Source organism: Tupaia chinensis, unplaced genomic scaffold, assembly GCF_000334495.1.
Source record: "Tupaia chinensis unplaced genomic scaffold, TupChi_1.0 Scaffold142716_1, whole genome shotgun sequence".
NCBI classification, from domain to species: domain Eukaryota; kingdom Metazoa; phylum Chordata; class Mammalia; order Scandentia; family Tupaiidae; genus Tupaia; species Tupaia belangeri.
The window spans coordinates 2,665,226-2,678,163 of record NW_006202562.1 but is presented as its reverse complement, the minus strand read 5'-3'; the positions used below and the strand labels follow the sequence as shown (position 1 = coordinate 2,678,163).

General features: G+C 45.8%; 1 protein-coding gene across 1 annotated transcript in view; it reads right to left on the bottom strand.

Moving 5' to 3' along the window:
* The window catches only part of LOC106733285 (uncharacterized protein DDB_G0271670-like), a 57,969-nt gene that overhangs the window by 42,171 nt on the left and 2,860 nt on the right, over nt 1-12,938 (bottom strand). The window contains exon 2 of the mRNA XM_014582166.1: nt 12,319-12,932. Coding sequence (XP_014437652.1) covers nt 12,319-12,932 — 614 coding nt within the window. The remainder of the gene's footprint in view (nt 1-12,318; nt 12,933-12,938) is intronic.

Genomic DNA, 12,938 nt, shown 5'->3' with positions numbered 1-12,938 from the left:
TGGCGACCCACCCTGCCCTGACAGCCACCACCCAGCCGTGGGGTGGGAAAACAGCCCATCCTGTGGAGCAAATATCACTTAAAACTACACCTTGGTAGCCTGCACGTGTTTTGGGTGTTTTTTGTTTGTTGAGAGGCTTTTGCTATAGGGTGCGTGCGCTCACCAGACAGACAGAGAGAGACGGAGAGACAGAAAGCAAGAAATCATCCCCCAGGGAGGATGGCCACACTGCAATCCCTTCCCCTCCATTCTCCTCTTGGGATCTTGGGCACTCACGCACACATGCCCGGCGTGACTTAAACTCACCGGGTCCAGGACTCGAACTTTGTTCAACTACATGGGAGTCCAGCAACATAGCCATTACACCAACTGCTGGTTCCCCGAGCCTGAGTGTGTTTTTAAAGTAATTGTCACGTTATTTTTCATTAAGCATGAAGTTTACTGAAACTAGGAGATCGGCAACCAGGCGCCCATTGTCACCACCTGCCCATGAACACAGGGGAGAGGGCCTAGCTCCCCGCCATGCCCCATCCCCTCAGCAGCTCGGGCCACCCACCACTGGCTTGGCTCTCACTCCTGCGGGCATGGAGGATGTGACTTCTGAGCTGCTGGCATCAGAAGACTTTTAAGAAGTGGCTTTGTCATGGCACGGCTGGGCGAAGCTTCTGGCAAGTATGAAGCACTGGGCTGTGGCTCATCCCTGCTAAAGGGAGTTGTATTCTTGGCTCATAGCTCACAGAGCAGTCAGGAGACTAACAGGGATGGTGCTTGAATGGGGTTTGGAGATGACAAATACAAGTTAGGCCTGCTACCTACCACCACCTTCTACGCTACTGTGGATGAGCTGTCCCCTCGTCTTCTCTTCCTGGGAAACGCCATGCTGTTCCTCTTGGTCTACACACAGGGTTTCCTAGGACACACCTGGGTGGGCAAACTTGAAACTGGAGTCCAGAGAAACCCTGGGACAGAAAGGAAACACAAAACGTCTCTCTTGAGGCCCCTGATACAAACTCTTCCTTCAGCCCCTCCTTTGTTGGTTGGAGGGGTAAATGTGCTCACTTGAAGTTAGCTGAGTTTTAAATCTCCAACGCCTTTGCTACTTGGGTCCATAAACTATCACCTCTTTATGTGAAACTCCCAGAAGACTGGTAGGACACACACTTGAATTCTGAAGAATCTTTTGGAGTCAGACAGAGGGCACGGGGCTTAAGGCAGCTGAATCCTAATGGCTGAGTGTGTGGTTGGAGGCCTGGACCCACCAGCTTGAAAAATATGCTGAATGCAAGCTTATGCATGCCCCAGATCCGGAGAGGAGAATGGAGAAGGGATTGCAGCATGGCCGTCTCCCTCCCCGCTGCCCCAGGGAGGTGCTTCCTCTCACTCTCTCTCTGGCAAGTGCACAGAAAAAACAACAACAACAACAACAAAAAAAAAAAACTTTATTTTGTGATTTTATTTTCTCGAAGTGCTGAAACTTACATAAAAAATATCTAAATTCCTCATGCCAGAGCAGTGATCTAATGATCTTCCAAGAATAATCCAGGGTGGCTGGCAGCTCCACCCGAGCCAGCTGTCCGCCCCTCACTCGCACGACACAAACAAAGTTTTATCTAGCCCTGCCATTTCATCGCCACGAGGTAAACATTTTTATAAGAGAATGTATAACAGCCCTTCCTGCAGGCCCTCCCAGCTCCTGTGCCAGCCCCAGGGAAAGGCCAGCAAAAGTAAGGGGAGAGCTGATGAAGTTGCCGTCGCCGGCTGTTTGGGAGGGCACTAGGTCTAGGAGTTAGCAGGGTGGCGTTAGTCGCTGACGAGAAGAGGCAGACACCCACCAAGCCCGGTGTGCTTTGTGGTCCTTGCAGATGGGATGTGTGTATCCGCCTTTTAAATGCCCCACAATCTCTAGCAACATCCACGCGTCCAGGACCGTGTTCACAGGGAGCCTCGTCCACGGTCAGCCTCTGTTGCCCCTTGACATCCACGACAGAGTCAATTCGGCCTCCTCGTCCCTGATCTGTGGGAAATCCACAACCTTCTGAAAATCTTTGCAAACCTCTTTGCAAACTGTACCTCACTTCCAGGCGGGGCAACTATTTCCCAGTTTTTGCTTCTCTGTGTTTGTGCTCCATTCCATCGATCTTCTGGAAGAACTTAGGCTTGTTTTCATTTCATCAACACACACTTGTGCACATGCACACATACATGCAGAAACAGGCACACACGTTCTACATGCATACGTTCACACGTGCATTCATATGCAGGAACATGTACACATAATATACATGCATGCACTCACACGTGCATTCATATGCAGGAACATGTACATATAATATACGTGCATGCACTCACACGTGCACACACACATTTATGTGGGGAAGAGACTTAGATATTTAGGTGATTAAAAGGATTTAAAACCATTTCAAATTCAACATTAGACAGCCCTGCCCTTCCAAGACCCTCAGCCATCTCCCACCTTGTGCTTGCATGTTGCTGAAGACTTCTCTCCTCTCCGTTTCCCCCTTAGCTTTCTCAGTGCCTTTTCAGTTCTTAACCCAGAGGACTGAGCACTGCCCCAGCCAGCTCTGCACTCCCCTCCTGGTCCCAGCAGCTCAGTAAGGACTTTTTTTCCTAAACAAATAATTCCCTGCCCTGAGGAGTTGGGCTCTCAGGGCAGCCCTCCCTGTCAGACTCCCTCTCATGCACCCACGTCTAACTCTGCAGATGAGAACTAACTTGTAACTGTGTCAGGTGCTGCCTTCAGAGCAGACTCGAAATCCCTGCTTCACCCTAGGGACGCATGTGGGTGCTGCTCTTCCCACTGCGAGTAGGCCTGGGTTTCTACCTGGAACTTGGGACTAGAAGTAGATTGTATAAAGCTTTCACAAACTGGTTCTACTAGTGGATATATGATGTGAATAATTTAGGGAGCAATAGATAGTGACTATGTCGCTGAACTTCCATATAATTGATCACAGTTCGAATCCCGGACCCGGTGGCTTAAACTCATACTGGGTGCGTGTGCGTGCGTGCCCAAGATCCCAGGAGGAGAATGGAGGAGAATGGATTGTGGCGTGGCCATCCCCCCAGGGGGTGATTTCTCACTTTCGGTCTCTCTGTCTCTCTCTGTCTGTCTGGCAAGGGCACGCACCCTATCACACAAAAAAATTAAATAAATAAATAAATAAATAAAAAGAAAAAGGAAAAGAAACTCTCCAAATAATAATAATTTAGTGGCCAGCAGGTGGCATGGTGGTCAAACACTGGACTTCCACACGGCTGACCTAGGTTCGAGTCCTGAACCTGATGGCTTGAGAATCATGCTGGACCTGTGTGCATGCATGTCCAAACTCCTGAGAGGAGAACGGAGAAGGGATTGTAGGTGGCCATCCCCCCAGGGGGTGAATTCTCATTTTCTTCTTCTCTATCTCTTTTTGATGAACACATGTACCCTATGGCAAAAACAAAACAAAACAAAAAAGAAAAACAGAATTTAAGATCTTAAATTAAAAAAATAGTAAAATAAAAATGGATAAGAAAGGGACCAGCAGTTACCTTAATGACTATGTCACTGGACTCCCATGTAGTCAACCCAGGTTTGAGTCCCGGACCCGGTGGCTTAAACTCACCCCTGGCATATGTGCATGCATGCCCAAGATCCCAAGAGGAGAATGGAGGAGAAAAGATTGTGGCATGGCCATCCCCCCGGGGGGTGATTTCTCACTTTCTATCTCTCTGTCTCTCTCTGTCTTTCTGGCGAGCACGTGCCCTATAGCAAAAACCTCTCCAAAAAAAGAAAAATTGATGAGAAATTCCTCAGGTGTCTCTCAGCCACGATCCTTTACAGCATTCCTGGAGAAGTGTCTGTCCTGCTATGGAGGAGGAGGCAAACCGAGTGAGAAGTTGCCACGACAAGAACCACCGTCACTACTGTCACCACTATCACCAGCTCTGAGCGCCGACTGGCTCCTCGGCCGATGTTCAGTAGTGCCTGCTCCCTCCTCTGGCTATGTAGAGATGCTTGATCAGGGTAGGGAGCAGAAACCACGAGTCAAGTTCTAGCAGGCCCCACTGCTGACGCAGAGAAGTGGCGTGATTTTGGGGCTTGGGGACCAGGCTCATGGGTTGGGGGTTGCTCAGCCAGCATGTGTCCGGTGCAGGGGAGCGGGTGGCAGAGGTTCAGGGGGAAAGGAGACAGTGCTTTGTCCTCACGGAGCTGACAGTGGAGCTGGGGAGACAGAAGTCATGTCAGACGGAAACAGAGTGCTCAAGGTCGGACCAGCACGCCTGACTTGGGAACTCACAATACGGCTGCAGTCATCAAGAGAGTATAGTTTGACAACACGAAGGGCAAATGGATCCATGGGGCAGTGGCAAGAGCCCAGTGTCGGCCCAGGCTTTTTTTTTTTTTTTCTTTGTAGAGGTTTTTGCTATAGGGCACATGCGCTCGCCAGAAAGAGAGAGAGAGACAGAGAGACAGAAAGCGAGAAATCATCCCCCAGGGAGGATGGCCATGCCGCAATCCCTTCTCTTCCACTCTCCTCTCAGGATCTTGGGTATGCATGCACATGTGCCTGGTATGAGTTTAAGTCACTGAGTCCGGGACTTGAACTGCAGTCGGCTACATGGGAGTTCAATGACATAGCCATTACGCTAACTGCTGGTCCCAGCCAGGTATGATTTTTAAGACTCCAGTCCAGGACTCAAATCACAGTTGGTCAAGTGGAAGTCCAATGCCTTAATCACCATGCCACCTGCTAGCCCCCATAACTGATTGTTTTCAAAAGAACAAATACAATTCGACTGAGAAAAGGTAATCTTTTCAACAAATGGTGCTGGAACACCTAGACATACACATGGAGGAAAGAAATAAACCTAAACAGACCTCGTAGCTTTCAAAACATGACCTCAAGATAGAGCATAGACCTTAATATGAACAGCAAGCATAAAATTCTTAGAAAATAACAGGAAAAATCCAGATGACCTTGGGTTTGGAAATGTTATTTTTAGAAAACCAGAACTATGATCCATGAAAAAAAGAAATGGTAAGAAGTTGAACTTGATTGAAATGAAAAACTTCTATTATGCAAAGGGTTCTGTTTAAAAATTGAAAAGACAAGCCACAGACTCGGAGAAAATATTTGCAGAATAAATATTAGAATCCTCAAAAAGTTCATGGGGGGAAAAAAAAAAAAACTAGGCATGGAATTCAAAAATGTTTTCCCCAAAATAAACTCATACTTTAATTTCATTTTCCATACACGTTATCTAGTTCTGTCAGAGCTGATGAAAGACTTGTATTCAAAAGATGCAAAGAACTCTTAAAACTCTACAATAAGAAAATGAGCAGGAGATCTGAACAGACATTTCACCAAAGAAGGTACACAGAAGGCAAATAAACATATGAACAGCAGCTCCACATTGTATGTGATTAGAGAAAGGCACGTTAACACAACAAAATGCACTACACACCTAAAATGGCCAAAATCCAGAACCCTGACAATACCAAGTGCAGACAAGAACGTGGAACAACAGGAACTCTTGCTCACTGCTGATGAGAATAGAAAATGGTGCCACCACTTTGGAACACAGGTTAACAGTTTCTTATAAATGAAGTGTTCCTCAACCATACAATCCAGCAATCATGACATTTACCCAAAGAAACTGAAAACTTAACATTTACACAAAAACCCGCACATGAAGGTTTATAGCAACTTTAGTCACACTTGACAGAACTTGGAAGCCACCAAAACATCCTTCAGTAGGTGAATGGAGGAGCAAGCTGTGACCCATCCAGACAGTGGGATGTTATTCAGGGCTGAAAAGAAAGGAGCTCTCAAACCATGAAAAAAAATGACACGGTGGACGCTACAATGCATATCGCTAAGTGAAAGAGCCAATCTGGAAAGGCTACATATTGGGGCCAGCAGGTATCATGGTGGTTAAGGTACTGGATTTCCACATGACCAACTATGGTTCGAGTCTCAGACAAGGCAGCTTGAAAATCACACCGGGCATATGTGTACGTGTGCCCCAAATCCCAAAGGAGAACAGAGGAAAAGGGACTGAAGTGTGGCCGTCCTCTCAGGGGGTGATTTCTCACTTCTCATCTCTCTGTCTTTCTCCTTCTCTCTCCAACAGCAAAGCACACGTGCCCTGTGGCAAAACAAACAAACCAACAAAATGACTGCATACTCTGTGATTCCAACTACGTGACATTCTGGAAAAGGCAAAACTACTAGGAAATTAACACGATGATGTCTGCCAGGGGCAGGGCCAAAGGAGGGGTGACAGATGGAGCACGGGAGGTTTTCAGGGCAGTGAGACTGAATGGTTCTGTCATGGTGCACGTGTGGCATGCACATCGGTCCAGTGCCTCAGCATGTGCCACCAACCTGACCCCTGGTGCACACTGTGCACTTTCAGTGACAGAGATGAGTGGCAGAAGGCCTGCAGTTGTAACAAACGCACTACACAAATGCAGGTGAGCAAGAGAGATCGAAGGGAAGCAGGAAGCATGGGAACGGGGTGCTTCCTGCTTGTCCTGTAAACCTAAACTGCTCTAAGCAAACAAATATGTCAATAATTAAATAGAGGTAGATATGCATGTGGAATTAAAGGTGCATGCCAACTCTGTGGTGGACTTCGGGGATCGACCTCATGGCTTTTCCCATCTGCAGTTTCCACTCTCCTGCGATACATGCACCCCCATACACCTCACTAGACAGCGTGTGGGAGAGCATTCTTCCCTGACTTAAGCAAAGAGGAAAGGAGCGTGTGTAAGTACGCAGGGTGGTTTCCATGGAAAAATCGGGACTTTTGATGAAGGAAAACAAATAAAAGTCATGTTTAGGAAAGAAAAATCGGGGTGACATGAAGGAGCAGAGGGCATTCAAACAGCCCTACCATAACCAAATTTGAATATCTTGATTTGGGAATAGCCCAATGTTCGTAGGAAAATGTGTTCTAAAAATTTTTAACACTTGAAGATGTGTCTGTTTTATTCTGTACTCATCAGTTCATTCTGGCACTGGAGCCTCACTGGAAGAGTTCTGGGTCTTTCCTTTTCCAGAAGCTGAGCCTATGCACAAGATGGAGTGGTCCTCGTTCACACAGCCCTGCCAGTGCCTCGCTCGTCTCTTCTGGACTTCATGGTGCTGCTCTTAAACTAATCGAAAGGGCCAGACCGTGGGGTACCCTGAATAAGAAAACTGTGTATAAACGATATCTGAACTTAGCAAACATCGTTTTCTTTAAAATGCAAAATAATTCAGCTGAACACGATTTGTTTGGTCTCCATTTCCTATAGGAGGACCATTAACCTCCTCCTAAAAAGGATTTCGGAGAATGCAGAGAAATTGAGACAATCACAAGACCCAGCCTCTGTGCTACAGCTGGTAGTGTACTGGACTAAGGAGTTGGAGGCCACATGCAGACTGTGGTTCAAGTCCCCTGCCTGGTGGATCAGCCTGAAAATACGCTAAGTACGCACATGCCCAGGATCCTGGTGGGCTGGAGGGCCAGAGAGAGGGAGCGCGGTGTGACCAAGCCCCTTGGAGGATACGTCTCTCTATATATAGCTCTCTGTTTTACACGCACGCACACACACACACACACACACACACACACACACGTGTACCCTATCATGATTTTTTTTTTAAGAAAAAGCAGAATAACTAGAATGATAAAAGCTTATAGTTGCAGCCCAGCCAGGAGTGTGATGGTAAGGTAGTTGGATCCCACATAGCTGATTGCATGGTTCAAATCCCGGACCCAGTGCCTTGCAAAACACACCAGGTGTGTACGTTCATGCCCAGTAAATCCCAAGAGGAGAATGGAGGTGAAGAGATTGTGGCGTGGCCGTCCCCATGCTCCACCTCTCTGGTGAGCACCAGAGTCCTACAGCAAAACCTAAAAGAGAAAAAAAGCTAGTAGGTGTTCCCTCATTGCACACCTACTTGACTGTCCGCTCTATTCTCAGCCCTGGAGACAGAGTCATGGGCAAGCAGACAAGGTTCAGCCACCGCAGTGCCAGGGGAACGTCAGTGAGCACAGATTACACAGATAATTAGGTTGTGCCGAGTCATCCCAATAGAATGATCCAAAGATAGGTCTGACCTCGTCTAAGAGGGGAAAATCAAAGAAAAGCACTTGCCAAACCAGGAGGGAGTGGCAGGACAAAAGTGGGCCTTGGGAGTATATTCAGATGTGAGCTCAAGAAAGTGCCCATTGGGCCAGCAGGTGGTATAGTGGTTAAGGTTCTGAACTCCCACATGGTCAACAGTGGTTCGAGTCCCGGACCTGGCAGCTTGAAAATTATACCAGGCACATGTACATGTGTGCCCAAAGTCCCAAGAGGAGAATGGAAGAGAAGAAATTGCAGTGTGGCCATCTCCCCCAGGGGTGATTTTTCACTTTCCCTCTCACTATCTCTGTGTCTCTCATGCACCCTATGGCAAAAACCTTAAACATTAAAAGAAAGAAAGAAAAAGAAAAGCGAGAGAGAAAGAAGGGAAAGAAAGAGTGAGAAAGAGAAATAAAGAGAGAAAGGGAAAAGAAAAAGAAAGAGAAAGAAAGAGGAGAGAAAGAAAAAGAGAGAAAGAAGGAAAGAAAGAAAGAAAGGAAGGAAGAAAGAAAGAAAAAGGAAGAGAAAGAACAAAGAAGAAAGAAAGAAAAAGAAAAAGAAAGAAAGAAAGAAAGAAAGAAAGAAAGAAAGAAAGAAAGAAAGAAGGAAAGAAAGAAGGAAGGAAGGAAGGAAGGAAGGAAGGAAGGAAGGAAGGAAGGAAGGAAGGAAGGAAGAAAGAAAAGGTGCCTGATGCATCGCATAGGAGCCCGCAATAGAAAGAACTGCGCTGGTGAGAAGAGTCTACCAATGAGCTGCACTACAGCCAGGGAAGGTTCAGGAAACCACAGAACGGGCTGCAGAGGTGCACAAAGTCTGCAGATCAGAGTCGGGAGTTAGGACAATGTTCTCAGCCTTGAGGAGCCCTGAGGGTTGGTTATGAGCTCTGAAGTGGCATTTTCCAGTCCATTTTCAAAGCAAATGAAGCCAGTTTAAATATTACCACCTGAAAATCTTGTTTTCAGCCTCTAGATATGATTCTTTTGACATTATAGCAAAACTTATTTTAAAAGGGTGCTGGGTTTGCACCCATCAGTAGTGCCAGTTTCCAGTTATCTCGCAGGCCCTGGAGACGGAAGAGACAGAAGAAAAGGTGCCCTTTGTGGGCCCTTACTCCCACCAGCCACATGGAGGCAGCACTTCTCTGTGGTCGCTGCTGCTGGGGTGCTGGGACGGCTGTTATGAGACGTCTGGCGTGAGTTTTAAGCCACCGGGTCCGGGACGCGAACCGTGGGTGACTACGTGGGAGTCCAGAGACATAGCCATTATGCTAACTGCTGGTTCCCAACCTGGAATAGATGTTGATGAGAAATCCACAGGATAAGTCTACAAGCACACTTTTAAAATATCTACTTTATAGGTTAAAACAAACAACAAAAACCTAGGCACAAAAATATAAAAAATCCTGGCCAGGGTCACAGAGTTAGTAAAAGCCGCTGTCGGTACTTAAACCAAAAATTCTCCAAAGTCTGTGTTCTTCCTCTCTGCCACAGGGCAACCAAAATCCAAGGACTTGTGGATAAATCACAGAGCCCCCCCACCACTCCTATCAGGACCAGTTGCTCAGCCCGCAGCAGGCTGCAAGCACAGCTCAATATAGTCCTTGTTCGACTGCTCAAAGAGCTTCTCCATAAAGACTCCGCAAGAACGCCACTTCACAAAGAAGGCAGGCTCCTTCATAATCAATCAGGTCCGAATAACTTAGTTTTGTCTGAAAGTACACTATATTCTACTATAGTTCATTCTGATAAAATTAGATCTTTTCATTAGATGAGAGAACTTCAAAAAGTTCATAAAAAATGAAATTAAAATATGAATTTATTTTGGCACAAAAAGTAGAAATCCATGCATTTTTAATCTTTTTTTTTTTTAATGAGAGATATTTGCTACAGGGCATATGCTTTCACCAAAAAGACAGAGAGAGACAGAAAGTGAGAAATCACCCCCCAGGGGGATGGCCATGCTGCAATCCCTTCTCCTCCATTCTCCTCTCAAGATTTTGGGCACGCACGCACACAGGTGCGTGCGTGTGCCTGGCATGTTTGAAGTTGCCAGGTTTGGAACTCAAACCGTGATCAACCATGTGAGAGTCCAGCGACGTAACCATTACTCTATCTGCTGAGAAATCCGTGCCTTTTTATATCATTTTGCACAGACTTTTTGACCCCTCACATGTAGGTACCTGTTTTCTGAGTGCCTGCCATTATGGTATGCACTTCATTCCAGACATGCATTTTTTTTTAGTTCCCAAATTTCTATTTTTTTATAGTTTCTCTCTGCCAAGAACGTTTGTCTTTTTATTTATTCTGAGCATATTTTTCTTTACCTCACTGAGCACAGTACAGTAGTACCTAAGAATCCTTGTCGGCTGATTCCAATTTCTGGGTCATCTCCAGATTGGTTCCTATCATCGTTTTCCTGGTTAATATATTGAGCGACGTTTTTTTAGTTGTCAGAGGGCATGTGCACTCACCAGAGAAAAACAGAGACAAAGAGGAGAGAGAGAGAGAGAAAGCACTCTTCCTCCTCCATGGGTGTAGTCATGCCAAAATCTCTACTCCTCTGCTTTGCCATTAGGTCATGATGTGGTGGGGCGCACGCACATATGCACCTGAAGTGGCTTTCAACCACCAGGGCCGGGGTTCTACCTGGAGCAGCCTTTGAGAGGTGGGCGATATTAGAGTGAGTTAATACGGTGCCACACTGAGAACCTAAGTGTGCCTAAGATGCACTTCACGGTGAGTACCTGCTCATTCATGCTATTTCTACTGGTGCGTCTACTGCAGCTGCATTGTTACTGCAGCTGCTACTGTCGCTTCCTGTTTCTCCTGCTGCTGCTGTTCTGTTCCCGTCACTAGTATTACTTCCACTCCTGCTGCTACTACTGCCTGTATTAATGCTACTTCTATTGCTGCTTCCACTGCTATTACTGCTAGTAGTACTACATCTACTGCTGCCACTACTTACGCTACTGCAATTGTTCCTTTTACTACCGCTGCTTTTACTACTAGCATTACTACTATTTCCATGGCTGCTGCTATTACTACTACTACTATAGCTACTGCTTCTGTGGTTATGACTACTATGCTACAGCAGTTATTGCTACCATTATGTATACTACTGCTGTCGTTACTATTACTATCACTGCTACTAGTAGTAATACTACTACTTCTACTGCTACTGCTATTACTGTTACTACTGCTACTGCTTCTGTGACTATGACTGCAATGCTACCACTGCTACTACTGCTGCTGCTACTACTAGTAGTACTACTTCTACTGCTACTGCTATTACTAGCTACTACTGCCTGTATTAATGCTACTTCTATTGCTGCTTCCACTGCTATTACTGCTAGTAGTACTACATCTACTGCTGCCACTACTTACGCTACTGCAATTGTTCCTTTTACTACCGCTGCTTTTACTACTAGCATTACTACTATTTCCATGGCTGCTGCTATTACTACTACTACTATAGCTACTGCTTCTGTGGTTATGACTACTATGCTACAGCAGTTATTGCTACCATTATGTATACTACTGCTGTCGTTACTATTACTATCACTGCTACTAGTAGTAATACTACTACTTCTACTGCTACTGCTATTACTGTTACTACTGCTACTGCTTCTGTGACTATGACTGCTATGCTGCCACTGCTACTATTGCTGCTGCTATTGTTGCCATTACGTGTACTACTGCTTTCGTTACTATTACTACGGCTGCTATTACTACTAGTAGTACTACTTCTACTGCTACTGTTGCTATTGCTGCAATTACATGTACTACTGTTGTCATTACTAGTACTACTGCTGTTACTACTAGTAGTACTACTTCTACTGCTGCTATGGCTGCAATTACTGCTATTACTGCTCTTGCTTCTGTGATTATAACTACTATACTACCACTACTACTGCTACTGCTGCTATTGCTACCATTACGTGTACTACTGCTGTCATTACTTTTACTACCGCTGCTGTTACTACTAGTACTACTACTTCTGCTGCTGCTATTACTACTACTGTTGCTACTGCTTCTGTGGCTATGACTACTATGCTACAACAGTTATCACTATGACTACTATGCTACAACAGTTATCCCTGCCATTACGTGTCCTACTGCTGTCATTACTATTACTACCACTGGTGTTACTACTAGTAGTACTACTTCTACTGTTACTGCGGCTATTGCTGCCATTACCTGTACTACTGCTGTCATTACTATTACTACTGCTGCTGCTACTACTAGTAGTACTACTTCTACTGCTACTGCTGCTATCGCTGCCATTACGTGTCCTACTGCTGTTGTCACTATTACTACCGCTGCTGTTACTACTAGTAGTACTACTTCTACTACTACTGCTGCTATCGCTGCCATTACGTGTCCTACTGCTGTCGTCACTATTACTACTGCTGCTGTTACTACTAGTAGTACTACTTCTACTGGTACTGCGGCTATTGTTGCCATTACGTGTCCTACTGCTGTTGTCACTATTACTACCGCTGCTGTTACTACTAGTAGTACTACTTCTACTACTACTGCGGCTATCGCTGCCATTACATGTCCTACTGCTGTCGTCACTATTACTACTGCTGCTGTTACTACTAGTAGTACTATTTCTACTGCTACTGCTGCTATTGCTGCCATTACGTGTCCTACTGCTGTCGTCACTATTACTACTGCTGCTGTTACTACTAGTAGTACTATTTCTACTGCTACTGCTGCTATTGCTGCCATTACGTGTCCTACTGCTGTCGTCACTATTACTACTGCTGCTGTTACTACTAGTAGTACTACTTCTACTGGTACTGCGGCTATCG